This window comes from Penicillium waksmanii (assembly GCF_028829765.1).
Source record: "Penicillium waksmanii strain IBT 27052 chromosome Unknown utg000004l:1.0-5674109.0:1.0-5678898.0, whole genome shotgun sequence".
Lineage (NCBI taxonomy): Eukaryota > Fungi > Ascomycota > Eurotiomycetes > Eurotiales > Aspergillaceae > Penicillium > Penicillium waksmanii.
The window spans coordinates 4,471,199-4,497,479 of NW_026643251.1; the positions used below are offsets into that span (position 1 = coordinate 4,471,199).

At 50.4% G+C, this 26,281-nt stretch overlaps 9 protein-coding genes across 9 annotated transcripts; 6 read left to right on the forward strand and 3 right to left on the reverse strand.

Moving 5' to 3' along the window:
• Window positions 1-150: 150 nt before the first annotated feature.
• N7481_004489 (cytochrome b5-like heme/steroid binding domain-containing protein) lies at window positions 151-834 on the reverse strand (the record flags this gene model as incomplete). The annotated part of the gene is made up of 1 exon (XM_057263708.1): window positions 151-834. One exon carries the CDS (start codon window positions 832-834, stop codon window positions 151-153), a length of 684 nt encoding a protein of 227 aa, XP_057125369.1.
• A 1,014-nt stretch (window positions 835-1,848) lies between these two features.
• On the forward strand, window positions 1,849-3,094 carry N7481_004490 (PP2C family serine/threonine-protein phosphatase; the record flags this gene model as incomplete). Its single annotated transcript, XM_057263709.1, has 5 exons — window positions 1,849-1,914; window positions 1,975-2,084; window positions 2,153-2,447; window positions 2,537-2,639; window positions 2,715-3,094. 5 exons carry the CDS (start codon window positions 1,849-1,851, stop codon window positions 3,092-3,094), a joined length of 954 nt encoding a protein of 317 aa, XP_057125370.1.
• A 1,334-nt stretch (window positions 3,095-4,428) lies between these two features.
• On the forward strand, window positions 4,429-5,382 carry N7481_004491 (acetamidase/formamidase family protein; the record flags this gene model as incomplete). The annotated part of the gene is made up of 1 exon (XM_057263710.1): window positions 4,429-5,382. The coding sequence occupies one exon, from the start codon at window positions 4,429-4,431 to the stop codon at window positions 5,380-5,382; it is 954 nt and encodes a 317-aa protein (XP_057125371.1).
• Window positions 5,383-5,907: 525 nt separating this feature from the next.
• On the forward strand, window positions 5,908-8,976 carry N7481_004492 (ATP-dependent helicase; the record flags this gene model as incomplete). Its single annotated transcript, XM_057263711.1, has 2 exons — window positions 5,908-6,276; window positions 6,334-8,976. The coding sequence occupies 2 exons, from the start codon at window positions 5,908-5,910 to the stop codon at window positions 8,974-8,976; spliced, it is 3,012 nt and encodes a 1,003-aa protein (XP_057125372.1).
• Window positions 8,977-10,171: 1,195 nt separating this feature from the next.
• On the forward strand, window positions 10,172-10,479 carry N7481_004493 (uncharacterized protein; the record flags this gene model as incomplete). Its single annotated transcript, XM_057263712.1, has 2 exons — window positions 10,172-10,259; window positions 10,376-10,479. The coding sequence occupies 2 exons, from the start codon at window positions 10,172-10,174 to the stop codon at window positions 10,477-10,479; spliced, it is 192 nt and encodes a 63-aa protein (XP_057125373.1).
• Window positions 10,480-14,143: 3,664 nt separating this feature from the next.
• N7481_004494 (G1/S-specific cyclin) lies at window positions 14,144-15,512 on the reverse strand (the record flags this gene model as incomplete). The annotated part of the gene is made up of 2 exons (XM_057263713.1): window positions 14,144-15,232; window positions 15,300-15,512. 2 exons carry the CDS (start codon window positions 15,510-15,512, stop codon window positions 14,144-14,146), a joined length of 1,302 nt encoding a protein of 433 aa, XP_057125374.1.
• A 928-nt stretch (window positions 15,513-16,440) lies between these two features.
• Window positions 16,441-16,833, forward strand: N7481_004495 (uncharacterized protein; the record flags this gene model as incomplete). The annotated part of the gene is made up of 2 exons (XM_057263714.1): window positions 16,441-16,540; window positions 16,595-16,833. 2 exons carry the CDS (start codon window positions 16,441-16,443, stop codon window positions 16,831-16,833), a joined length of 339 nt encoding a protein of 112 aa, XP_057125375.1.
• A 3,210-nt stretch (window positions 16,834-20,043) lies between these two features.
• On the reverse strand, window positions 20,044-20,345 carry N7481_004496 (uncharacterized protein; the record flags this gene model as incomplete). Its single annotated transcript, XM_057263715.1, has 2 exons — window positions 20,044-20,101; window positions 20,203-20,345. 2 exons carry the CDS (start codon window positions 20,343-20,345, stop codon window positions 20,044-20,046), a joined length of 201 nt encoding a protein of 66 aa, XP_057125376.1.
• Window positions 20,346-25,725: 5,380 nt separating this feature from the next.
• On the forward strand, window positions 25,726-25,908 carry N7481_004497 (uncharacterized protein; the record flags this gene model as incomplete). The annotated part of the gene is made up of 1 exon (XM_057263716.1): window positions 25,726-25,908. The coding sequence occupies one exon, from the start codon at window positions 25,726-25,728 to the stop codon at window positions 25,906-25,908; it is 183 nt and encodes a 60-aa protein (XP_057125377.1).
• Window positions 25,909-26,281: the final 373 nt, after the last annotated feature.

The following is a 26,281-nucleotide window of genomic DNA, read 5'->3' on the forward strand; positions in this document are numbered from 1 at the left end:
GGATCCAATTTTCAATGTCATGCCATTCGTCGATAGGAAGGGTATCTCTTCTAGTTCATAAAAACAATGCAAATATGTGTACATGGGGCCATAGAACGAGCAAATGTCGGTATGTACGGGTCATCTCAGAGACATGACCAAGCAGCTCTATTAGTCCATCGCATCGAGCGCATTCTCCGCCTGGCCATCATTCTCCGAAACAAGAATCCCAACGAGACACTCACTTAGAATCCCATCCCAGTTGACCCACGGGTGAATCTCCTGAAACAGTTGAGCGGAGTCCTTCCCCGCGCCGCGGAGGAGTTCGCCCTTCCCACCCGGGTGGTAGGGCACATAAGGTTGTATATTATAGACCTTCCCTTGGTACGAGGTCCAGGCGTCGCGACCCTTCCGCCCATTATGTACCTTCAGCATCGACGGGGTGACGCGCATATACCCGGGTGGCATGTTCGCACCTCGGAGTTGGTTTTTGGGATTGGCAGCGAGCGCTGCCCAGTCCAGGGGCGAGAATCCGGGGTCAAGCACGACTTTGCGCGATGCGGAGGATTTCTTGACCTGGACCGGGGCGAGGGTGCTATTGCTGAGACGACTTCCGCCGTTGCTCTGTGGGGCGCGCAGGCTAGCTGCTGCGGATGGAGGTGGGCGGAGGGAACTGCCGGCGCTTAGTCGAGGGGGTTGGAGTTGGTTTGTGGGTTGGCTGCCGGTTGGCCGCAGACGGGGGACTGAAGGTGGAGGCATCATTGAAGATGTGTTTGTTCGGGGTGTTGCAGAGGGTGTTTGTTGCTTGGCTGAGGACGCTGGAGATGGCATGAGCGGCTCCTGAGATGTGTTCATGGCAGATCTATTGCTGGACTCTGAGTAAATAGTCTGTTTCGGCGCCCCGCTGAGGCCTTTAGCCGACGAGGTTGCGTTGTTAGATGTGTCATTGTCGTTGCTATCCCCGTTCAGGTTCAGTGTTGGAACTGCAAGGACGGGAGGCGGCGCACTCGATGCCGATGCCTTGGGTGTAGTCTGGGGGGGATTCTTCCTCGGTCTCTATCGAAGGCAGGTTCGGGTAATCTCCGTCGTGACTCGCCGGTGCATCGTTGACAGCAGTTACGGAGGAATCCTCGGATCTCGAGTCCGGCGGGGCAGAAGGGGTCGAGGGTTGGGCTGAAGAACGGCCGGTATAACGAGAGAATATGGATCCGGCGGTTGCGAAGAGAGACCCCATTCCTACTCAGTCCGATCTGGACTTGACAGGGGGAAACGGGGAGAGGATAGGTGAGGGAGTCGTGTGATGTTCGGGATTATCTATCGATTATCGTCAGGTCTCTGCAGATTCGCTCAAAGTATTTGGGTGGCCCGTGCGCTCCGATCGAGATCGCCTGGGCATCGCACCAGATTGATATCAACGCGACATGCAGTCATCTTTATGTTAACTTACAGCTTAATTATCTATCGGAATTTATTTCTGCTTGGATTGCCATTTTGGGTGGATTTTGACCCGATTGATTTAGTTGGTGTTATACTTCTAGTAGTATTAATATGCGCATTTATGTACTTGTAGTATAACCTGAAGTATGGCCGTCGAGCCATTATTAAACACCACCAAGACCGATCAACTTTACAGCGCTCACCTGGACAGGGAATTGAACTGGCTTCTCATCACTTATCGTGAGGTTCTGAACTACAGATACTATCTTGAATGTGCGCATGGCAAATAACATGATGTCAGCCTAGCATCACTGCCCAGCTGTCGGTCACTCAGGCGTGAGTCAAAGGAAGGTCAGGGAGGTCTTGATCCTTCAAAATAACCAGTGCTACCTACTGCAGGATGGTTTTCGCACACTGAGCACTCAGGATCAGATGTTTCAGACCGCGCTCATGTCTAGCTCGGATGCGGTGACGCTTTTCGATGCCGGAGTTGGCCAGGTATATCGAAATTGAATGCGAAGGCCCCTGTCGATCTAAACAGGCGACTGACCATTGCAGGCACAAGGGAGTCGAGATCGTCAGGAGGATTACTATACTGTAATCCGCCCGGAACAGTTCCCCGCCGAGACTCAAGACAAGCTGGCGTTCTTCGCCATTTACGATGGACAGTGAGACACCTGCCATTTCCACTTCTCTACCCCTCCCCCACAGGCACCTTCCTAATCGGACGCTGTAGTGGTTCCGGACTGGTTGCAGACCACGCAAGCAAGCAGCTGCACCGCTTACTTGCTCAGAGACCTGAATTCGAACAAGGCGACTACGCCGGGGCCCTGAAGGCGGCTCTCGCCGACGAGGATGGCCTGTTGCTGGAAAGCTTCAAGCACGACAGCGCGGAGCCTGCGTTGTCTGGGTCGACCGCAGCCATCTGTTTGATTAACCTTACTGCAGGCGAGCTAGTGGTGTCTAACTTGGGCGATTCGCATGTTCTCTTGGCTGAGCGGGATCCGAAGACGGAGTGCCCGTATCATATCGTGGGTGTTCACCCCCTCTTCTCCGTCCCCCTCCCTCTCTCTCCACTAGACAAGGAAGGCTGATAGCAACAATGCATTGGTTGGGTTAGCGACGAATCACAGAGGCACATAAGCCCGAGACGCCTAGTGAACGAGCCCGAATCAAAGAGGCTGGAGGTAGCGTGGAGATGAGGAGCGGTGTCCCGCGGGTCGGTAAGAGGATGCCTGCATTGATTAGACTCGGGGGCTAAGAGGGCTAATTCCTGGAATGCATGAGCGGCCAGGTAGGATCCCTGAACATGTCCCGCGCGCTAGGCGACCTGCAGTACAAAACGCCGGTGAACAGTGCGGAGGATGATAACTCGATGCTCCGCGACCGACGCGCCTCCTCGTCATCGAAGCCTACCCAAGGAGACTTTGTATCCAACGACCCATATACCTCACGGCGGAAATTGCAATCGAACCGACGCTATTTGTTGGTAATCGTGTCGGATGGGGTCAGTAACCAGGCCGACGATGGGGCTTTGATTCAACATGTGATGAAGTTGGCGATGCGGGGGATGCGAGCGGGCGATATTGCACAGGATATCGCCACCAATAGTGCCAATCACCCGCAGAGCGACAATTCCACCTGTATTGTCGTATTGTTGGATGGACAGTTCAGCTGATGGGAGCCTCATCTCAGGAGATAAGAGAGATCTTGAGCATCCCATGGGATGGGAACTACTAAAACAAACAGAGCCCTCTCCAAATGGATCGAGGCGTTTAACCTCTTTCCCTCTTTCAAAAATAGTAGAAAAGCAAAGAAAAGAAAAGGAAAATAAATGGGTCGAAAAGTCCCCAAAAAGAAAAAGGTCCACCCCGGGGGGATTGTGTTATGCAGCGAGGTTGTGGCCAGTCAGCGGTGAGGATTGGCTCCATCCTTACCGAATCAAGAAGGTGGTTTCTGTGGCGGATCGGGGCCAGGGACAGAATTTTCTGGATTGCTGTTGCGCATAAGTTATACATTCAGGTTTGACGAATAGGATTGAATCATAGGCTTTTCTGCGGTCCACTTGGATTGTCCCGCTCGGCGAAATCCAGTGGATTGTATCGGCCAGCTTGCCCCTAAGGGAATCTCATCTCGATCGCGGTGGCGTGCTTTGGGTTTGCTCGTATCATCCTCGTGTCCTTAAGAGGGAGGTCGTTCGGACTTTCCGAGCAATAGCGATGGATCCTAGCCCACTGCTTCTAGAGTGCTCTAGAGTGTTTTAGGGGTGTCTAAGAGTCTAAATACTTCAAGTTGGTAGTAATTGGTACTACAGTACTACAGTGTTACGTAGGTGTTATGATCTTGATGCCACCATCCCAACTAGTACTCCATACATACTCCATAAAATACTCCAAATCTCTCCAACAAGCCATTCTTGAACCATTCGGTTAGACAGTAGAGACCCCGCTGGACAGGGTTAGTGAATACTACGAGTACTCGTACTACGGAGGATGTACTTACTAGTCGGCGGATAAGAGAGGTCCCTTCGCTCCCGTCGGGGTGGCCCGCCACTTTTCCCCCTCTCCCTCTTCTCCCTCTTCTCTCCTTCTCCTCCCCGGGTTGATTTTGCGTCTGTGCCGATGCGCGGATTCGATTTCACGAGATTGACTCTCCCAGGGGCGCACACTCGTCCTATTCGTGACCTGTCATTCCCGTTTAGGCAGGCCAGAGAAATCGGTTCCCAAGAGTGGAGTCACCTTGCAAACAAGCTTGAGTAAGATCCGGCACTAACCACCTTCCCTAACCGTACATCTGGAAGAGGATCCCAGTACGAATACTTCAAATTCCCTGGCTCTCCCTTTTTCGATTGTTTCATCGTCCTTCGACTTTTCAGTACACACACACACACACACACACAACCCCACTCCTACAAATATTTCCATAGTACCCTACTAGGTGCCCTCTCTGCTCTGCGCTGCCTGGGGTTCGCCGACTATGAGTTCAACACAGACCCAAACTCAAACAAACGCCATGTCTTCTACCGAATGGAAGAACTTCCATGTTGGACGCGATTGTGGCCATGTGAAATGGTCTCGGAAAATCGAACCCAAGTTGACCGTCTCTTCCGGTGAGACCGTTAGCTTTGATGCCATCGACAGCAGCAATGGTCAACTCACCCCCAGCTCGGATGCCTCAGCCATCAAAACGCTGGACCTCGGCATTGCCAACCCTGTCTTCGGTCCGATCTACGTGAAAGACGCCCAGCCTGGTGATGTCCTCAAGGTTGAGATCTTGAACCTCGAAGTTGCCGACTGGGGTTGGTCCGCCATCATCCCCGGCTTTGGTCTGCTGGCGGAGGACTACCTGGAACCCGAGATCAAGATCTGGTCACTCGACCGTGAGAAGGGCTACGCACAGTTTAATAACATGCGTATTCCCCTTCGTCCATTCCTCGGATGCATGGGACTCGCCCCAGCCGATGACTCCGAGTTGTCGACCGTGCCTCCCACCCACGCAGGTGGCAACATGGATTGCCGCGAACTGAGCGTTGGCTCAACCGTCTATCTCCCCGTTCAAACCGCCGGTGCCTTCTTCAGCTGTGGTGACGGCCACGCCGCCCAGGGCCACGGTGAAGTCTGTGGTACCGCGATTGAGACCCCCATCAAGGCTACCCTTCGTTTCGAGCTTTGCAAGAACCAGCCCTGGGTGACCGCACCCCAATACCAGACTCCTCCTCGCTCCCAAATACCAAACCCGCTCCCCGATCTCGGTACCTACGGTGCTCTGGGTGTGTCGCCAGACCTATACCAGGCCGCGAAGAGTGCCACCCGCAGCCTTATTCAGTGGTTAGTCTCGACCAAGGGACTTACTCGAAGTGAGGCATACATTCTGGCCAGTGTTGCCGCAGACCTTCAGATCGCCGAAGTGGTCAATGTGCCCAACTTTGAAGTAGCTGCCAGTCTTCCCTTGGGAATCTTCAGCTAAGCTTGATTTTGATTTTGTGTTGATGTTGGCGTGATACCCAGGCTGTCGAGTGATCAATTCCCCCTCTTGTACATACATTGTTACTCGACTTAGCCTTTTCATACTCTCTTGCATGGGCGGACGTGGCTGGAGTACTAGGCTTGTGATAGTCAATGCATACTAATTGTTTTACTTGGAGATGTTCAAGCTTTCATGAATATAATTATCTCGAAACTTCAACGCCCATTCTATAGCTAGGCATAGCGTAGTATGTCGACTGGCCGTTCGGCTTTCTGCATCCCCGACTCGGACTTCATTATGGAGCCCACCAAAACAGAGAAAGCATTTTCCTTTAAATAGAGAACATTATCATTCAAGGCCAAATAAACCTTAGAAGCTATCTTAATTTTTCACAGTCGACCTTGAAGTTGCTAGTCATGTATGTATGTATGTATGTAAATCACATGACATCGCGCCTCATTCGCGTCACACTCGCCAAGGCAAAACCGCTCGGAACCAACCAAGATCCCAGAGATCTCGAATGCCATGGATTCTATTCTCGATGGCCTCAATCATGCCCAGCTTGAAGCAGTCACCTCTGATGCACCTATTTTGCAGGTGCTCGCGCCACCAGGCTCTGGCAAAACCAAGACATTAACCGCACGCGTCGCGTATCTGCTCTCACATCATGGATACTTACCACAAGACGTCATCTGTTGCACTTTTACCATCAAAGCAAGTCGAGAGATGCGCGAGCGTCTTGCGAAATTAATCGGCGCACAATCAGAATCGCGGCTTATTTTGGGTACTTTTCATTCGATCTGTCGGCGCTATTTGTGCAAGTATGGCTACAAGATTGGTCTCCCAAAGGGATTTGGCATTGCGGATTCGGACGACACTCGAGGAATCCTTCGAGTGAGTTTGCATATATTCGAATTTGAGACTGTCTACTAACGAAACATTTTTTACCAGAGAATCATCAAACGTTTGAATTCTAGCATGGAAGTCAAGGCTGCCCAAGGGCGCATTTCACGCCATAAAGCCCATGGGCTCACTCCTGATGCACTAGAAGGTCAAGTCAAGGCAGAGGAAATGGAGCTGGTGGATATATACCGTTCTTACGATGCTGCACTGAAAGCTTCGAATCTTCTCGACTATGACGATCTACTCGTGCGATGCAGTGACCTCCTCAGAGAGCACCCAGAGTGCGTATCCAACGTGCAAGCGGTTTTAGTGGATGAGTTTCAAGATACGAATATCATCCAGTATGAGTTGATGAACCTTTTCGCGGCGAAACACCGACGAATTACTATTGTCGGAGATCCAGATCAAAGTATCTATGGTTTTCGGTCGGCGGAGATCCAAAACCTGAGGCGGATGCAGCGGCGGTACACAAACACGAGGACTATCTTCCTCGAGTCGAACTATCGCTCTTCAGCTTCAATTCTCAACTCTGCCCAGGAAGTGATTGAGCAGGATACCTCGCGGCCCGACAAAAAGCTGCAACCTACCCATTCCTTCGGCACTCTGCCTGTGCTCAGAAAACTTCCTACTGCCAATGCCGAAGCCCTCTGGATGGTTCTCGAAATCAAGCGATGTGTTGCAATGACAGGTGGTCTTGTGCGGATGTCTGACATTGCAGTGTTACTCCGGTCAGCTTCCCTGTCGACGCGTATTGAGACGGCATTTGGACGAGCTGGTATTCCCTACAAAATGGTGGGAGGCCGGAAGTTCTTCGATCGGACAGAAGTCAAGACACTCCTCAATTATCTCCGAGTCGTGAGCAATACGGGCCATACAGATGCCTTGCTCGGCATCATCAATGTGCCACCACGCAGAATTGGCGATGAGACTATAAAACAGTTGACAACTGGTGCCGATAAGGCTAAAGTTCCTTTGTGGTCATTCCTGAAAGATGTTATTCAGGGCCGTCGATCGACTGAAAAGAAGCTTCAAAAGGCGGCTGAGCTAGGACTGTGTTCACTAGTGAAGCTTATCGACGCCTCGAGGCAAAAATTGCAGGACTGTCAAGACGCTTCCGCCCCGCGTGTACTTCTCGAATACATCACAGAAAATCTCTCATTCCAGGAGTATCTTATGAGAACCTATCCCCTGGACGAAGACGGGCGCTGGGCGAACGTGAGAGAATTGATGGGTCAAGCCAACGAGACCGCACTTTCAGGCGAGGATGCGGACAAGGAGAACGATTTACCTGAGATCGAAGGCATTGAGCAGTCAGCGATGCACTTGGGGGACGAGGCTCTGTCTCGATTTTTGGCCAATGTCGCTCTTTCTACGGAGGCACAAACCCAAAACGAGGGCAAAGAGGGTGAGCAACCACCAGAGACTGTCACAATTTCCACAATACACGCGGCAAAAGGCCTAGAGTGGCCTGTTGTTTTTATACCAGCTGTGTACAATGGGAGTATTCCACACTCGCGGGCTGAGGTGATTGATGAAGAAAGACGTCTTCTCTATGTTGCGATGACGCGAGCACAAGCTCTATTGTATCTCAGTCTTCCTCTGCGACAGCCACGAATTGGAGAAGGAGAGGACGCATCCACCACGCTGACGCCATTCCTTCCGCCCAAAGTCACGACGACCCGGTTTCGTCCCAAGGGACCCAACTTGCACGAGAAAGTGGTATATTCGATCGCTGATATCCTGCGGCGTCCGCGGCCATCGCCAGAGGACATGTACAAAACGCTCGATACGCTTCCGTCGACACTTGATGATAAGTGGACGGCCGAAGGAGAGGAGAAACGAGATCTCGATAGTCAATGGGACAAAGGCGACAACTCCGCTGAAGGGCCATGTCCTAAACGACGGCGAGCTGAGGGCAACCAGTCTACCTCGACGACATTCATGTCAGCTAACATCTACAACATGAGTAACTCATCGAACTTCATTGCCCCTACAACCATGTCATCCGGCTTTTCATCTGCTCGGGATTATGCTGCGAGCTCAGCTGCCAGTCAGGAGGCCATTACGGAGGATAAACCCAATCTTGTCAAGGAACCAATCTCTGCAACTAAAGGGAAGAGCGCCAGTGCCAAAGATGGCCTTACTCAGGCCAGTATTTCCAACTTCTTTGGCGGTCCAGGATCCTCCCAAAAAAGAGAGCAGCCTGCCCCAACCACTCGTCCGCCACCTCAGCCGACACAAATGAACCACATGACATCCCAAAGTAACCGACCCAGTTCCGATTTTGTTCCGCCTACCCTTTCTTCTCATCGCCTTCAGCCTCGGCCGCTTCATCCAACACGGCCAGCGCTAGAACCTTCTGAGCCCAACAACTATACGTGGCTGGCGGCTCCCTCACGACCTGTAATCAAGCCGGGTAGGATGCAAGCACAACAATCCAATGGAGACAACACAGCGGAGACAAGGTCTTGGTCAGGTGAGGTGAAACAGGAAAGCTCCACCCCGGAAAGTCAGAGTACCCAAAGTAGGCAGAATGGACAGGGCATTGAGTCGGTGACGTTTCATACCACGACGATGTCAATGGTACGCCAGCAAACCTCGGCGCCAGCACGGCGGACGCTTGGAATCCGGCGGAGTATGAATGGATGGGAGGAACGGATGAAGCGGCAGGGCGGTGGCCAAGTACGTTGAAGCGGGTCTGGAATCTATAGAAGTTTGTCCGATTTGTTTTCTAAAGTCTCGATACACTGTTACACGCCTCAAAGCCTCATTGTCATTCCTGTTGGGGGGGGCTTGCGGTTGCCGGGGAAAGGAAAATGACCTATCTGCTCCCCGTGATGTCTTTCGTGCCCAAGCAATAGCAAAATGGCTCCGCTGATGAATCGGTCTGGAGGCTGGAGTGACGCAGCGGTGCATCTCGCCAGACATTACGGAGTACAGAGTACAGTCTGAATGCATGATCAACTATACTTCTTTCGGGGCGGATGGGTATACTGCAGGAGCTCAATACAAGTGTTCACAGACGGAACAAGTGATCGACCAGGGCCCACGGGAGCAGCGATTGGCGAGGCCACGCTATAACCGCAAATGATCAACTCAAAGATGGATCAGGATGGATCTCAATGATTCGGCCAGGGGAATCTGGACCAGAGTGGACCAGGGGGGAAAGGGAAGCTTCACCGACATCACGGCGATGCCCCTGGTTCATTGACATCACCGTCATTTTGCCGCGCAACCGAGAGCATCCCCCTGCACGGCTCGTTCCCTCAGCGGTGAGGTTGAGGAATCCTCGTCTCCCTGCTGAGCCCTGGCGCCATTTACCTCCTGCCAGTCACCACTCACCATTCAGCCTGCCTCTTGGCTATTCTTGGAGAGAGGAATGGCTGACTCATCATTATTGGGTCCACCGCGTACGACGAGTCCACCGCGTATGGCCCGCGACGCGCTGACTGGCTGCCCTGCTTTTGGCTGGGGGTTAAGGCCAATCATTCAGGCCAGACGCCGTAATACCAGGCACAGGATGCGTCAGGGGGCGATCCATTCCCGTGGAAGTCGAAGCTCCCTGGCGACGATACGGTTCCCCAGAGTCGTAGATCAGGGAATGGCCTGGGGTATACAAAAGCTGGCTGCTTCTCATCTTCTTCCGCTGCCAAATCACTCTATATAATCTCTAATCCATCACACCACCCGCCTTTCTTTCTACCTTGTCTTATACTTCTTTCAACGTCAAATTTATAGATCTCGTTGCGCGCAGTTCAACACTGTTTGCCCTTCGAGACCGATCAGCCCATACTACAGCTTAGCTCCAGCTCAACTTCTCGGTCTCAAGCGTCATCGTCTTTGCGGCGCGCCTTCTTCCTTTCTTCTTTTTCCCTTTTCCATCATCATGCCGCACAAGGTCAACAACGACTCAAATTCTACTCTAGCCAGCAGAGGCAGTAGTGGTGACCAAGTCATCGCAACGGAAGCCCGAGGTATGCCGATCCAGCGCTGAACACACCCTGATTCCTCCCCATTCGTTTTTGGCGGAGGGCACCCCCCCTGTTCCCGATCTCCAGATTGAGCCCGGCTAATGCAGATGCGCCCCCAGCCGCCAATCCCGTTCGCAAACCTACGGTCGTTGTACACAATAAAGGTGGCCAAATCTACGACGAGACCCGGCCATCGGACTGGGACAAGCAACGCTGGAAGTAGGCCTACTTCTACCCGGGGTACAAACATCCGGCAAAAAGAGTACGAGAAAGGCAAAATTTGGCTTTGGCACCTGTTTCCCATCCCCAGCTATTTTTATCCGCGCGGCTGAGCCAAACGATCAAAAAAGCGACAACCCGCGAAAACGAAAAGTGAGGCGACGACTGATTGTCTCGAACAAAATGTCCCCGAGACTTGTCCGTGTCTCTGTTTCCCTGCCCCCTTTTCTCGCTTCTTAGTCTTAAATTGGGTCGTTACCAATTCGAGGCTAAGAAGGGATGGGTCCTTTCGTCACCGCTTCAACCGCGATCACCGATCACCCCTGACCCTCAGATCCCATCGATTATGGCCTGGGCCCTGTGGTCCCTTTTTGGGGGGTTGAAAGGGGTGGGAGGGGAGATATTTGCCATTGCCAACTCAACTGCTTGCTATGTACTCTTTTTTTGCCTTTTGCCACACTCTTTGGCTGGAAGTTCTGCCCCGGATTTTTTGGCTGGGGAAAGCAGCAGGGAGGATCCACTCCCTCTGCTCCCCTAGCTTCTGCTGTGCACCCTTGTACCATTATTCTGCAGAGTTCTGGGCTATTCGGCGTTATCTGTGTCTTTTCCTTTCTTTTTCTAGGCCCTCTTCTCTTTCCCTTCTCGTCTTCGACCACATCCCCCCGACTTTCTCACTCCTTGGACCTCTCCACTCTCCACTCTCACCTATTTTCTCGTGGTGACCTTCTCACCCCAATCTCTCCATCTTCCCTGTCATACCTCACCCCCTTACACCCCACTTCTTATCTCTCTTTCATCGAGTCGGTCAGCTCGACCTCGGAAAGGCTTACACGTGTCATATTCCTTTTTCGCGCATATTCCTTGCAGAATTCGTGATTCTGCGGGGTAAGCGCTCGGGTTTTCTCTTACTGCCGGAGACTCCCCCATCTGTCCTTTACAATTATTTTTAAACCTCTCTTGAGGTTGCGATGCATAGCGTGGGTTAATCGGGTTTTGAAATTCTGCAAATGAGCGATATTTATATTCTTATTATGTCTTAACTTTGATCCAAATTGGATTACTCATTTGAATTTAACTTAAAATTCAATATTTTCTTCCGATACTTTCAAGTTCTCTCCTATTTTTGCTTCTATCTGTGTATGCCCCGGTGTTTGGTTTATGAGTTCGTCGTGCTCTGGACAAAGGTAAGATGATGCACGGATCCTTTCTAGTTTCGAACTTTGGTTCCTGGATGAGCGGTGTGATGATTGGTTGCCATTGCGGGTTGGAAGCTGATCCATGGTTGAGGAAGATCCACATCAACGTTGGATATACTTGCTGAAAGAGCTGAAAGAAGAAGTAAACAATACGTACGGATATAATGAAACTGAAGAATCTGGGTGTAATTGAAATTGCACATATTGCGATACTCGGAAGGATCAAATTTACAGTCCTGTTGCAAGCATTTGCAGGATCGAGCCTAGCAGAAGCTACATCTTCCTTTGGGGTCCCTAGCTGCAAGCTAAATAATATGCCTATATGTGTGGACTCTGCGAAAAAAATAGCGTAATTTTGGGGGGTTGTGATCTCATGATTGCTAAAAATTCACTAGTGTCCCGATGGTGTTACTTAATGGGAAGTTTGACGGGGTAATTCTAGGAATCTTCGCAGCCGAGACGTGGAGACTGTCACAGTGACCTACTGGCTCTGACTATCTAATTGCTTTTACTGTGGAATGGAGCATCTACGTACACGAAACATCATCTTCCAATTTCGCTTGCAAGTCGAATGATTATTTATTGGGGTAGTATAGTTCGAACTTATTATTGTGGTGATATTTATACGAGGTCCTATCCATAATATGTATCTTCGTGGTATCATTGCCAATTTCAGGCGAGTTGCTAGGTCCTGAGCTGGGATCAGGCACTTCAAATCTGTTTGAGAAGAAGCCATGGCCAGGATCCCAGGCTCAACTCTCCATTCATGTTCCTCTCTCTCTCTCTTGAGATGGACCGACTACTCATTGCTAACATGAATACACATTGCTGATAATTACCTCATATTGAATTTCTATATTAGTATGTAAACAGCATTCTTACTTCCCGTCATATCGGTTCCCATGACTGAGCTTGGCAAAGCTTGGAATTGTTACCGGCATTATTAGACGTCAACCGGAATGCCGAACGATAAACAATTTTAAATTTATCCTGTATTTATCGTCGCGCAACTGGGCATTCAGGGTGCGTTTCTGGGTGCCTAGGAGTGTTCAAGTTCGAGGTAGGTATGATATATTTCGGGAGTTGACGACTCCCGAGGTCGGATTCACTGAACGCACGGCGAGAAGATACCTTGGACCTCGAGAACTTGGAATACGTTTGCGACTATTGTAAATCTTGGAAATCCATCGAGCCTGCTTACTAGAGGTACTACCTAGTAGGTGGCTTACCACCTGAGCAGTACCTGACTGATCCAAGTAAGCCAGGTGGATTGCCTCTCAACCTTGAACTAGAATAAAAATCTTCAACTTAAGCATCAACAATTTTACGCGATGGCTAGAGTAATAGTAAAGGGACCTGAAACTTATTTTAGCCAAGTATACCAAAAGAAGACCATAAGGGAGCCCGTCTCGTCTACAACCGAGTTACGTGGTTTACGTTTTTGGAAAAAGAAGTTCCACAGAACAGGATATCATTCGTGGGCCGTGTGGCAGTATCAGTCCACACAGTAAATATCACAGCACAAGTCCACTGACTCGCCTAGTGAAAGGCGGACAAGAAACGGGCTGATCGGCTAGGTACACAAACAATGGGTAGGGGAGGGATAATATCAATCTCAGGTCCCGGTTATGAATCCCCGGGAGACCGCAACTTTGTTTTTGCATGGTTTTCGCTCTTTTTTTGCTTTTTTTGTGTGGTGCCGTTTCTATCAGCCATTTCCATCCGCAACGCTTGTATATAGGTCCGAGGGTACTGAGGCAAGGATAGTGCAGAGCCCTTGATTGAGTGGGATACAGGCTAGACACATTAAAGGCTTTTTCTTCTGAGGATGGGTGGTGATGTGACAGGGGCGAGGCAGGGGTTTGTTGTAAAAGATCGTGAGGAGTTGGGTGTTGGTGGATGCAAATGCGCAGCGCCGACGGGCGCGCAGCAGTAAAAAAAAGGGTGTCGTATAGGCCCCGAAGAGTACCCCGACGACAGGAAATGCGAATCGAAGATGTGTGTTGGGGTAAATGAGAACAATGCAGATGACAATCACAAATAGAAATCAAAATCAGGCTCGCTCTTGCAATGCTATGTGGAAAATGAGAACAAATGCATATGACGACCCAGGGGACTGGGGCGACAAAGAGAGAAAAGGGGGGTATGCAATTTTTAGAACAAGAAGAAAAAAATGGCTGGTTTCGACTCCGGTCCTGAGGACCGAAATCGAATGCAAAGCGGTATGATGTCGAAGTGAAGGGTGGGATCGGGTCAAGTCGAGATGGCGGTGAAGAAGCAGGTCGAAAGCCGAAGAAGCCAGCGGCGTAGGATTTAGGGTAGTATTAGCGGAGTCGAGAACCAACGCAAAAGCAGATGCTCCGTCGAATGAGTTCTATGTGGGCGAGATAAAGAGGCGCACGAAGAATATGTGCAAGACGCCGAAACACTTTTGGGGTTTGTCGCTACTTTTCGAAGGACCTGGTGTCTTCATTACATCGCACCCGCGTATGTGGGGTCGATGACCATCTGTGGCTGCGGAGGGAACTGCTGCATCTGGTGCTGCTGTTGCTGAGCGATATACAGGGCTTCTTGTTGCTGGTAGGCTTCAGTAGACATGTACTGCATCTCAGCTTCAGGTGCAGGTGATGGCGAGCAGACATTCACAGCTGGAACGACTTGGTTGAGGTCCTGATTGCCCATCTGTGCCGGGACAAAGCCTCCATTCTCCGGGGTAACCGGAGGAGTCATGTATCCATGCGCGACGGCAGTCAACTGCTGGGACTTCTGAGGGGTGGCAAGTCCGATCTCTCCATTATATGGCTTGGACTCCACGGGAGTCTCGACCGGGGGAGTGCATCGGGCGTAGCTGGCCAACGAAGCCTGGCGGTTGAGGAAATGTTCCAGGACCTTGGAAACGCGCGAGTAGTGGGCCGAGGCGTACTTGCGAGCAACAACCGACGACGGCTGGTGAAGCTGCTGGGAAAGACCAACAAGAGTCATCGAGTCGTACTGGGCAGCCCAGTCGGTGTGACGAGGTTGCGGACGGTTGAGGATGCAGCGTGCCAAAGCCAAGGCAGCCCGGGCGAGTTCCGAGGAGGGCTTAGAGACGAAATCGCGGTGGAATAGAGCAATCTCTAGGATATAGAGAGCCATGTGCTCCACTTCGGGGTCGTAGGCCTCATCCAGGACAGCGACCTGAAGGAAACTATCAACGGTTGGGTGACCAATGGTCCAGCCCAAAGTTTGCAGAACGTGCCATTCCATCTGGATGAACATGTCATCATCGTAGAGAGAGCAGCACATCGACTTCAGTTCCTTGACAGTGGGGACACGGTCTTTCTTGTCATTGTACTTCGCGGCGATGAGGAGAGCCGCACAGCCAACCAGCTGGTAGTGACGCTTATAAACCACACGCTTGGAACAGTAACGATCCAAGAGGTTGATGGCCAAGAACAAGGTCGACGGCATGAGCTGGAAAGCAGTGTGGGCCTCGATCAGGAAGTCAAGGAGGTACGGACGCATGAACCACTGAATTTCGGTCTGAATATCGATGGATTCCACATCGGGGAGGGTTTGGTTCTGTTAAGAACGAAATTAGTCTGTCGTCAAGAAAAATACATAATTGGAAGGGGGATGGAATACTCACGTCCATGTCTAGCATGTGCTTCAGGACATCGTCACGAAGCTCCTCGCTAGTAAGACGGGACAGTTGATCCGCGATGGCATATTGACGCTCACGAGCAACGAGCTTGTCGTGCTCCTGTTGCGCCTGTCTGTCCGCGCGAGCACGGTGATAGTCATCCTCCACGAAGAAGGTCTCACATGGCTGGAAGCTGGAACGAGGACGGGAGAAAGCCATGATGTTCAAATTATTCGAGTTAACCGTTGGTTGCAAGAGAGAGAGAGAGCGGTTGAAATTGATTAAATTTGCGAAAGCCGGAAGGGTGAACCTGAAGGCCGAATGGTGATTTCAGGTAACGACGGAAAGGAGAGAGTGACAGTCGTCGAGATTAAGCGAGTCAAATGAATGATTGGAGAATAGTTGGAAAGATTAAGGAGTGGACCAGCGAAGAGACGATAGTCTGGAAGCTGGAAAGACAGGCCGGTGACCGGGAGGAAGTCTTAAAGGACGAAAGCTGTTGGAGGTAATTAACGTATTAGCGGGTGACGGCGTCGACGATTAAACAATTAGGATTAATGTAGTAGTAGCAACGACGAGAAACGAAGTGAGTGTGTGGTGTCAGAGAGTGTGAGGATGAGGAAGAAAGACCACGAGCAAGTAAAGGCATTTGATATCCAAGCCAGGTAGGGCGGGTTACCTCCTTCGGAGAATACTGACCCAGTTAGACGAGCCTTCGGGTAGAGGGCACAATGCAACCCTTACCGTGACGGCGTGACTGGCATCTAGGCTAGGCAAGAACGCAGGAATGATCCGTTGAATTAGGATTCTGTAGGATACCAGTCCTAGAGATGAAGAACGACTAAACGTCTTCACCCCTGGGGCCAGTGCGTCTGCGGAATGTGGAGGATGAAAGGAACAGCACAACCCTATGTAGGGGGCCACCACGATCGTCAGGGGAGGGGGGAAACGTGCAACAGGAACAAAAATCACAACGTACACTTCACGAGTTAACGTGTTCGGAATGAACCCCCAGGCTGATTTAAATAAAGGCCTTGTTGAATGGGTGTTGGTCGGTCAACGACTTGAGGACATCCACACACAAGGAGCGGAATTGACACTAAAGTCACTAGATAAAAACCAAAAACCTGGAGAAAACAGCGTCAGCATGTATGATCATCAAAATGAAAGCCACAATAGTCAATATTTGTCCCGCAGAAGGTATGGTGTTGCCCCGGTGGTTGATCGTCGATGGTCGTCCATGCCCGGTATGTCACAAACTGGAGATTTTCACGACCCCTTCGTTCAATTCAGATCCCTAGGAGTGGACAGGGCATTTCCATTCAAGAACAAGTCTGTCCCAGGAAGGACATGGCAACCGGACCCTGGAGGACACATTCCATGCTGCTTTGCAACTGAATATCACTCCGTTCCCTTCAAGGTGAGCCCTGAAGCAGTCGACGACATATCCTCTCGCGTGGACCTTGCCCTGCCATTCCAACCTCCTATTTTATCTTGTGCTTTGATTGAAGAGGTTGATATTGTTCTCAGTGACCGATAACTCGAAGCATTAGGGCTGAGCATGGAAGACAATCTCCACACAGTGTTCCGTCACACAATTGACTCATTTTCACCAATTTTGCATTTTGACGCCGAGGACTCATATCGTTCGAACGGCTGGTATCCAGTATGACAGCTCGCACAGTATGATCCTGTCCATCGGAGTTTCCACGGTATATGGCGTTCGGATCGTTCGACATTCCACCCAGGGCAATCCACACAGCAAGACAATTTTTTTTTTTCCGAACTTGACTCACCCAAACTAGCAGGCTCTATAATAATCGAGAACCGAAAATGTAGAGTTATCGAATCATCCGAAAGAAATTCGAGATGATTATCCCCACACTGTCGCTCGTCTAACCGGCAGGAGCTGGATCAGGGAGGTTGATCGTCGAGGGTCCGGGGATCAGGAGGGCACCGGCGGACGGAGGGGACGAAGGGTTCGCCGTTTGAGCTAACAAACAGTCGAATTGGGAGGGATCGTCAATGTCGAGGAGGGGGATTCGACCTGACAGGAGTTGGTGCAGACTGAGGGAATTAAGACGGGTGCTCGATTCTCAGTCAGGCAGACAAACTCCGGGCTCTCCACAAATTGGCAGGGGGGGAGGAGGGAGAAAAGGGAAGAAGAAAAGGGTATCGACGAAGAGAGGGGGGGAGGAGGGGAGGGGAGTACAAGGAGGAGGAAATTGAAGTTCTCTCTCCAGGCGGGTGTGGGAAAGAAAAGAAGAAGAGGAGCGAGAGGAAGACTGAGCTGAGACAGAAGGAGTAGCTGTGCGGTACCGTCATGACGGGGTTTCCGGGTGGAGGCTGAGAGTTACGGGAGTATTCAGTATTTACGGAGGGTACGAGGGTATGGAGTACCGTATCCTATCCTTGTAAGGAGAGGGGACGGGCACTGCAAGGACGCGGTTTGAAACCAAGACTCGTACACAGGTTCAGTAATCTCCATAATATTATATTCATATTCCTATTCATATTCATATTCATATTCATGTTCACATCCCTATACTCATACTCATGTAGGATGGCTGTACAATGTGGTTGGGTATTGATTACCCGACCACACAGTCCGTACCTTCCTTCCATCTACCTCTCGACCTATGAGAGTCCCTATTCCCACCTTCATAGATACCTCGCTATTCTTACATTTCATAAAATAATAAGACAAATTAATTGGGATCCTCCCTCAGCTCGCTTCATGATGAATTATGCTTGTGCCCTGTCTGACACGGTGAAATTTCCCTGTTGCCCTGAGTGGCCCTTGCTCGCGTGGGAAAACGGGTCCATTACGCTGCCCTTCCACGATGTGTGCATTCTCCTCATTTCAACACTTTTCTTTTCTACTCGTAGTTTTTGTTATGGAGAGAGGGGGCTTACCATACCTGCAGTCTTATCAGGGCATGCAGCACATCCAATCCTTGGGTAAGTTCTCGCTCGTTTCCCACTGCGTCGGCCTGCTGGTCGAGCTAGGATCGCGTTTTCGACCGTCTGCCGCGACCCAGTCATTTTTGCTCCGCATATACACTAGAGTATTTCGATCTGCCCATGGTCAAAAGCAGGCCATTCTGGTAAATCGCCCAATCCAGTACTTCCTCCTAGTGGGTTCCACGCAAATCGCCCGACGATCGTCCCCTTCCAGCTCCAGCTCCAGCTCTATCCAGCCTCTCTTTCTTTCTTTACCCTTGTCCTTTCGTAGTCATAGAAAGACAGCTTTAAGTTCCTTGACCAGTTTACAAACACCACAGTGTATGTGCAGACACGAGAGAAATGAATAATAATATGTAATACCGAGAGATCCACATTGTTGAGATTAGTTACTGGGTACGAGTACATAATACTCCGTAAACGTAATCATCATGCTCATCATAAGTGGAGGAGACCATACCCCATACATACACCTTTGAGGATGTAAATTGAGACAGCGCCAGATCCTAATTTACTACTCGTACGGAGTACTAATTTACCCTACCATCCACGGACCAGCTGTAACTTCTTGAAACTTGAAACCGTCTTTCACAAGCCCCGAGAAACACAAATCAACACATCAAACAGCGGACTTTCCGCCCCAAGATCGACTTGCGTACCGCGTCTCGGAGGGCTGCACCATCGTTCCTGTTGGCCCGTCAGAGAAGACCGCCCCCCCTGGAGCTGCTAGTGGCAGCATTGGCTTCGAATGGTTCCTCCATGCAATACGGTCGCGTCCCAGGGTCTACTCCGTACTCCGTACTGTACTCTCTGGCCTCCGTTCCCCGACTGGCCCGCCCAGGATTGCCCTGGCATTGACTTCATGGACTTCCAGCCATCGCCGCCAGAGGCTTGGCTGCTTGGCCCAATGTCGCTGGTTGCTGAAGGCCCACTACTAACCTCACCCCCTTTAGCCCCTCCGACCCGAGCCTCCTTGGTCTTGCAGGGATCTCATCTCGCCTGCGGTTCCCATGTGGGGGACGACTCACCAAAGCAGGCTCTCAGGTCTCCCCCCCCCCAAGACTCCTGGCACACGTTCCCCGATCCTTTTCCATGGAATTTGATTCGATTGGCGTGCACCACAATCGGTTATCCGCTTCAGCTGGCATCTACATACGGGTACACTTTCTTTTCCAAGGCTATGCTCGCCCTAGTGCTAGCCTGGCACCCCTCCCCCGTTGCACACGCAACGATGTTCTTTCACCATTTGCCCTCGGCCGCTCGTGAGACCTGGGTAGTGTCGTTGATTTGTCCCCAGTCTCGTAGCCACCGATAAGGTTTGGATAGGTGAGATGTCTCGATGCCATCCCTTTCTGTCTTCCAGAAGACTACCCATTACTTCCTCCCAGCTGCATGTTTGGGCTGGGGGGGATGTTGGGCCTCAAGGGGATATGCGGCGACATCCCACCCCCTGAGCCCTGCTTGTAACCATATACCGAATTATAATATTCTCCATCCCCAGTAAAACTTCAGCGAACTCCCGCCAATAGCATAGGCCCCGAGTCGTGATCGCTCCACACCTCATGGTGCGACTCGGACTTACGTGGGGTCTCCTTGCTTCGTCCCTTGTTACTCTGTAAGGTTGAAAGGAGAGGCTTAAACTTCAGTCCCTTTGTATCAACTGCGACTCCACATTGAGAAATCATGGCTGTATGCGACTCGGCCGTTTTACAATGTTAGCACAGGCGCTATGTGTCTAAAATCCTTTCCGACCGGATTGATCTATTGTGGGCAGGATCTGGATACATTACGAGTATGCCGCGGAGAGCGTCGGGCCATGCAGCTTGTTGCCGTAGACGACATACCTAAGAATGCAGATCAAGGCGGTCCATTCGTCAGCCTCCCCATTCATCTTAAAGAGATTGACGAGGAGAACATGGGTAGGGTGCTGGAAATGGCATCGCACTTGCTGACGGGATGATCACCCTCGTGGAGGACTGGGGTTAAAAAGGAGAGGGCGATATCCAATAACCGTCTTAGAATGGGCTCGGCTCTGTACGACTTGACCACGTAAGGGACTCCCGAATATGGCAAGTCAATGATAGACATAGCCAGATTTTAGAGGCATCTCGCACACATCCCCTCGGTCTATTGCAGGGCCCAGCAGAGTAGTAGTCTTCAATGGTCGGAACCCTTAATCTGGAATGCCAGGTACATAGCAAAATAGAACTACACGTATGTACACTACTCGTACGAAGTACGGAGTAGACTACTCCTGAATATGCGTAAATATAGTTGCTTCTTTTGGGCAGCACATTTATTCGTCGTCAAGATGCCTCATCTTCTATTGGAATGCGTGTTCTCACAAACGCGGCCGTACATGAGTTATTTCCTCGAAGAGTCCTGCAATATGCAGCGTGTCGCCGATCTAGTTTCAACAATCTAACGGAAGCACGACAAAAGGGGTTCGTTGTTGCTGTCTAAAGGCGGACTATGTACAGGAAGCCTCATACAAGTTCGCCATGTTAACTTAGACTGATTTTGCATAGCGCACCATTATGTGACCGTCGGCGTTGTACCAAGTGAGTGGACGCCCCTTTAGAATTTCCGAAATGTAATGCGCAATGGAACTGCCAACAATAACTTGACGTAAACCCGCAGCGCCCCGTCCGCGTCCAAAAATAAAAAGAGGCGGCGCGACGCTTGTTTAATTAATCCCCAGAGGCCTCCATCCATCAGGGTCGTGTTCCACCACTAGGCTGAACGCAAATCTAGGGCTTTGGGTTACAATGCGCGGTTCGGAGGACGGAGTGTCTTGTATATACGGAGTACGGAGTACCTACATTTGTACATGCATAGAGCCTAATATAAACTTGTGGACTTCGAGTCTTACGGCCAGCGCTCTTCATCGGTACCTTTGCTGCAAAGCCGTCCACGGCCCCAGAAAAGGGGGTTTGCGGCGATGATGGAGTATGCGGGTATGTAGCCGGTATGGGGCACCCAACGCAATGCAATGTCCGCGTGAAGTTCCTTGGCGGAAAAGGACCCGTACATGAAGTGACCTCATGGCTTGGTAAATCCTGAACTATTCAAGGTTAGAGAAATCTCGGGCTAGAGTCTGACACATTGAGTGCATCTAATGCGCCCACCCGCTTACGAGAAGGGGGATGGCCGGACTATCGCCCGGTCGCATTGGCTTTCAGTAATGCAAGTTTTTCTGCTGTTTCTTTGCCTTGGGCTACCTGAGCAACACTGTTGTAATCCGGGTTTCAACTGCCGACATGAAAATAGTACTTGGTATTGGCTCCAGGTCCATACTCGTAGCTAGGATTCGTCCGCTGGGCTGGGCTGGAACTCACTTCCCACCGAACCCAGGTTATTTTCACTTTTACCGCCGAGCACAGCGTAGGAGTGACAAATTATTTATATTTCAGTGATTTTTCTTTGGCTTTTCTTCACATTGATCAATTTACATATATACACTCACAAGTAATACTGCTCAATTAACAAACCACTGCCCAACATTGTACTGTTGTAGAAGAGCACGCTAGCTCTATACCTAGAGAGGTGTCAGCAAAAAAGCATGGGATGAACTTTAATCTACCAGAGTCTAGAAAATACATGTCTTAAGAGCAGCTTGCCAGGGGCCCTAGAGATGTGCTTTATCTAGTTTGAAGGGGGGAGATTTAGCCAACGCTCTCACCACTTCCTCAGTGGCTGGGTTTCTTACTCGGGGAAGAGACATGTAGTCCAGTTATAGGCATCATCCCCCTTACGTGCTGGGAGATTATTCGCCCAAGTAGAGGCATCTATACGCATAAATATTTCACCGCTCTCCCACGTTCTGCATCTGTTTTGCGGACCCTGTGTATGTACCTGCATTTCTTGTTCTTGCCGCTACGCAAGGGAGTAAATCTCCCCGCTGCATCATCCAACTGATATGTGCAACTAACGGTGAGCCCGCAATCGCCCTTTGGTTGTTTGCAGTTTCTTACATACCAGCCCTTAGTTATCTATGTACACGGCACAACGCGCACCTGAGCCACCAATGAAGCCCCCTACCCGCATTGCTTTAAAGTTCAAGTATGGAAAGGAGATATCAACACAATTCGAATCATATGCATTTTTCCCGACGACCCTCGCTTGGTTTCAAATCTTATAACTCGAGTTATCAGATATTCGCTATCAAATGTATCGACGCTATGCCGCAGATGATCAAGAATTCCGTTTACAGATACAGTAGCCCCGGTTTTGAGACCTGCAGTGGAATATACATACAGAACACCTTGTATACATACTAACATCGCCGTATGTATCAGATCAGAATAGTATTGTATTGTGGAGGAGCTGTTTTGCCTCGCCGTATACGTCCCACCTGCATATTACTATCTGCGACACTTCGGACGTTCTCAACCATGGAAAGTCCCTGGCTCCTCCAGTACATACCTCAGGCTCCACATCTAAATAACGGTTATCCAGCAGGGCCGTTCCGGCCTGTATAAACCACGGTAGAGACCGGAAGGTTGTAGACCTCACCCTTTCTAGGGACCTGGTGGAAAAACCCGGCATCCAAGGCAACTTCATGCAGCGAAATTAGCTCTTCGTTTGTGCCCTCCGCCCCGCTCCGTTGACAGGTGGTTTTCGTTGTGGTCCACTGCGGTTTTGACGTGAAAAACAGAGTGCCAAACGAGTGGCGGGAGTCGGATCGAGCGGATACCATACGCACACAAACGGAAATTTGAGATCAGATACGGAGTACGGTTTCGATGGTCAGATCAAGTACGACGTACGGAGTAGAGGCCTTTTACATAGGTGTCTTCTTAACATCAAAGTCACCAAGATCTGTGTTTCCGAATGTAGTATTTTGGCCAAATCCGACCATATACTTTATGTAGTCTCGTTACTAAGCCGAGTCTGTAATTTTCAAAAGTTTGGCGTATGTCATTTTTCATCGGGCGGTTCAACCAAACTCATACTGCTTCGAAATGATCATAAATCGCATTCACAATCCTGAAAACCCATACGTATCGAACATAGTATGTTGATTTTGACCGGTGAAAATTTTTTGGTATTGCCCCTCTGCGGAGATCTATAACGTGAAGTTTTTTTATTTTCTGCACCGCGATGTGGGCACTGCTCCACCACGTCAATTTCGCCTAGTCACTTCATCCTTAAGCTGGCGAGATTCCGGGGTCGTGGACAAGGTGCGTCAAGCCTGCTCATACATTCCGTTTGAACTCTCCCGGCTATACGTTATAGCTCGGGAAAAGAATGTTGATGTGTAGCTTTCTTTCACCAGAGGGTCTTTTACTATTCTGAGATTAGTATCGGCGGATATCCGCGCTATTGATCTCTGCCGATCAAATCTAATTTCAGCTGGTCAATGGCTTCAATGTCTATCCAATTTATCGTACATCAACGACTGGAACTGGAGCTACGAGTACATACTCATACTGGCAAAAATCTTCATGCGTCCCCACAACGAATAAGAGTGGTGCTAATTAACAACGCGAATGCGAAATCAAGGCCAATATGACCTTTTTAGGTAAAGCACCATGCCGTCGGTGGATTGGGCTGTGGAGGCTCAACCATGGGTCTAAGGTATTTTTCTAGCTCTCCTTTCCCCCGCCCCTTTTCTTTGCAGGTGAGCTGTGCCTGGTAAATTCGCCACCACTCTACTTAAATTTCCCCTCGCACCGACTCGGCTATAGGTAGCAGGGATAGTGGTACAGGGGCAAGGAAGATAGTTCATTTCTCATACTCATAGCTATTTCATTACTTTCTTCTCCGTACAGCTCTTCAATGTGCTCTGATCGAAATGCTAAAGGTAATCGGAACAGGCTATTCAATACAGCTAAGCCTAATTAGGTTTAGAAACAAGTGGGGAATACCCGTCGCGTAAAGAACAAACGCTCCACATCGGAGCTTTCTGTATACTCGTACGGAGTACTCGTAGTAGTACTAGTACGATAGTACGGAGTTCGCATTACTTAACTCAAATCACCGTTCACAGTGGGATAAACAGGAAACAGGCAACAAAACTACGATTGGCCTTGGTATACCCGACTCACCGAGATATCGTGAAGTTAACACGTTGGCGAAACTCTCACCGCGAACTCAAAAAAAGATGTATCTCCCTGCAGGTGCAAGGAGACTTCAAATTCGATCGCGAACCCTCGTACGGAGTTAAAGCGGATTGGCCTCGGCTTGGAAATATGCCGTCATCGCCGGGCCTCGCGTCCCACCCTTTGGGTTCGTCGTGCGCGTTTTCTCTACATTGTGGCTAAGGACTAGATAACTAGATGAATCATTGAGTGGTTCCACGTTGATGAACGATCGATTCTACTTTCAATTGATCGTCTTCCACACACACACGACATGGTTGAGGCCTTTTGCCTAACACGTATCCTATCCCGGCAGACCACCACATGCATTGGCGGCTCGGTCACTATCCGGATGCGTATAAACGGAAGGCTTGGGACAAGAAAATGGACTTTCAACTTGGCGCGAGTCCCCGTGCCTGCGCGCGTGATGATTCGGCCATTGCTACTGATTGACACTGCTTGTCAGTATCTTGTCGATTGTCGATCCGGATGTCAATGATTGCGCCGAGCCTGGGCTTCCCCAAAACGCTGGGCTGGTTAAGAATAACCTAGTCTTCTCCAGCCTGTCTCTTCCACCTTGTTCAGGCTAGGCCTGGGACATATCAGGACCATATGCAGAGTTCAATGTCGTGTCCAGGATCGGCAGTGGGTTCTAGGTTTATTCGCCTATATCCGGCTCTAGTAATATGCGTGATATGTTTCGCTTCCAAACACGCGATCAGGAGGCGTGCTGGAGACGCGGTTCACGAGATGGATTCAATTGGGAGCGATGAATCGAACCGCACGGGAAGTTTGCAAATGTCACGAAGCGGGGTTGGAGGGGGCGAGATCTAAGGAGATCGCGAACCCAGCCCGAAGTGGAGCAAGCAATTTAACTCAGATCAAGGCAGCATGATACGAGCTCATTTCCTGAAAGCTGACTTCCGGCAGGATCAATGGTGGCCAGTCATGCCCTTCTGGCAGCGGCTGTACGATCATATTGAGTTGGCCGGGATAATTTAGTGCTTATTTGGCTCTGGTGAGCTGCGCCCGAGCCCCGACTGACAATGAGCTGGCCCCCTCTCCAGCTCGAGAAAGTGAAATGAACCATGGCATAATACCCGAACTTTAGTCTCGGACTGCCACATGAATAAGCGCAAAATTCCAAAAAGAAAGTTACCCCATCCATGGAATCGGATATGCCCGTCGGATTGAGGGTTGGGGATTGAGCAGAGATAGTTGGGATGAGTGGGCAGGATGTTCCAACGTCGGCTTTTTGGCTCTCTCTTCAGCTCTGCCGTGATTCCATCCAATCAACACCGGCCATCCGCTTCGCTGCTTGTTTTAATTGCCTGGTGATTGCTGACAGAGACGATTGAACGCGGGTTGAAATACCCCGCCGCAAGATGTCCTATCAGAACCATCAAACTACCGGACCCCTCTGGAATCTGATACATAAGAAATGCATGATTCAGGATGTCTTCCCAGCCACATCTTATCCCACAAAGCGTCAAGCTGCAATGATCCTGGACTCTGACGTGGCACGCCTGAGCAAGACAAGCAAGGCCTGCAACTCGAAGCAACCCTAATATGGAAAATTCAAGCCGACAAGCCGGTCGCCCGGACAGCCGTCATTGGCTTGGGGTCTGCCACACGCCATATGCTCGTGGAGCTTCCTACTCAACATTCAGCTGAGCCTGGGGTCGAATGTCGAATGCATATACATAACTTGATGTCGCTGACAGTATCCTTACTTATAACATGGCGTCTGCTGAAGATACATAGCTCCCTTGGTACACATACTACATATGAGAAACCGTCTCATGCCACTGATCACGTTCAGTATCATTCCAAGGTTATCGCCTAGCTGGAAGCCCGAGGCGCCAAGATGCGCTCAGGTACCCAGTAGCGCCAACATAATCCCCGCCCTCAATCTCTTGCAGCGTTGTCTTGTCTTGCGAT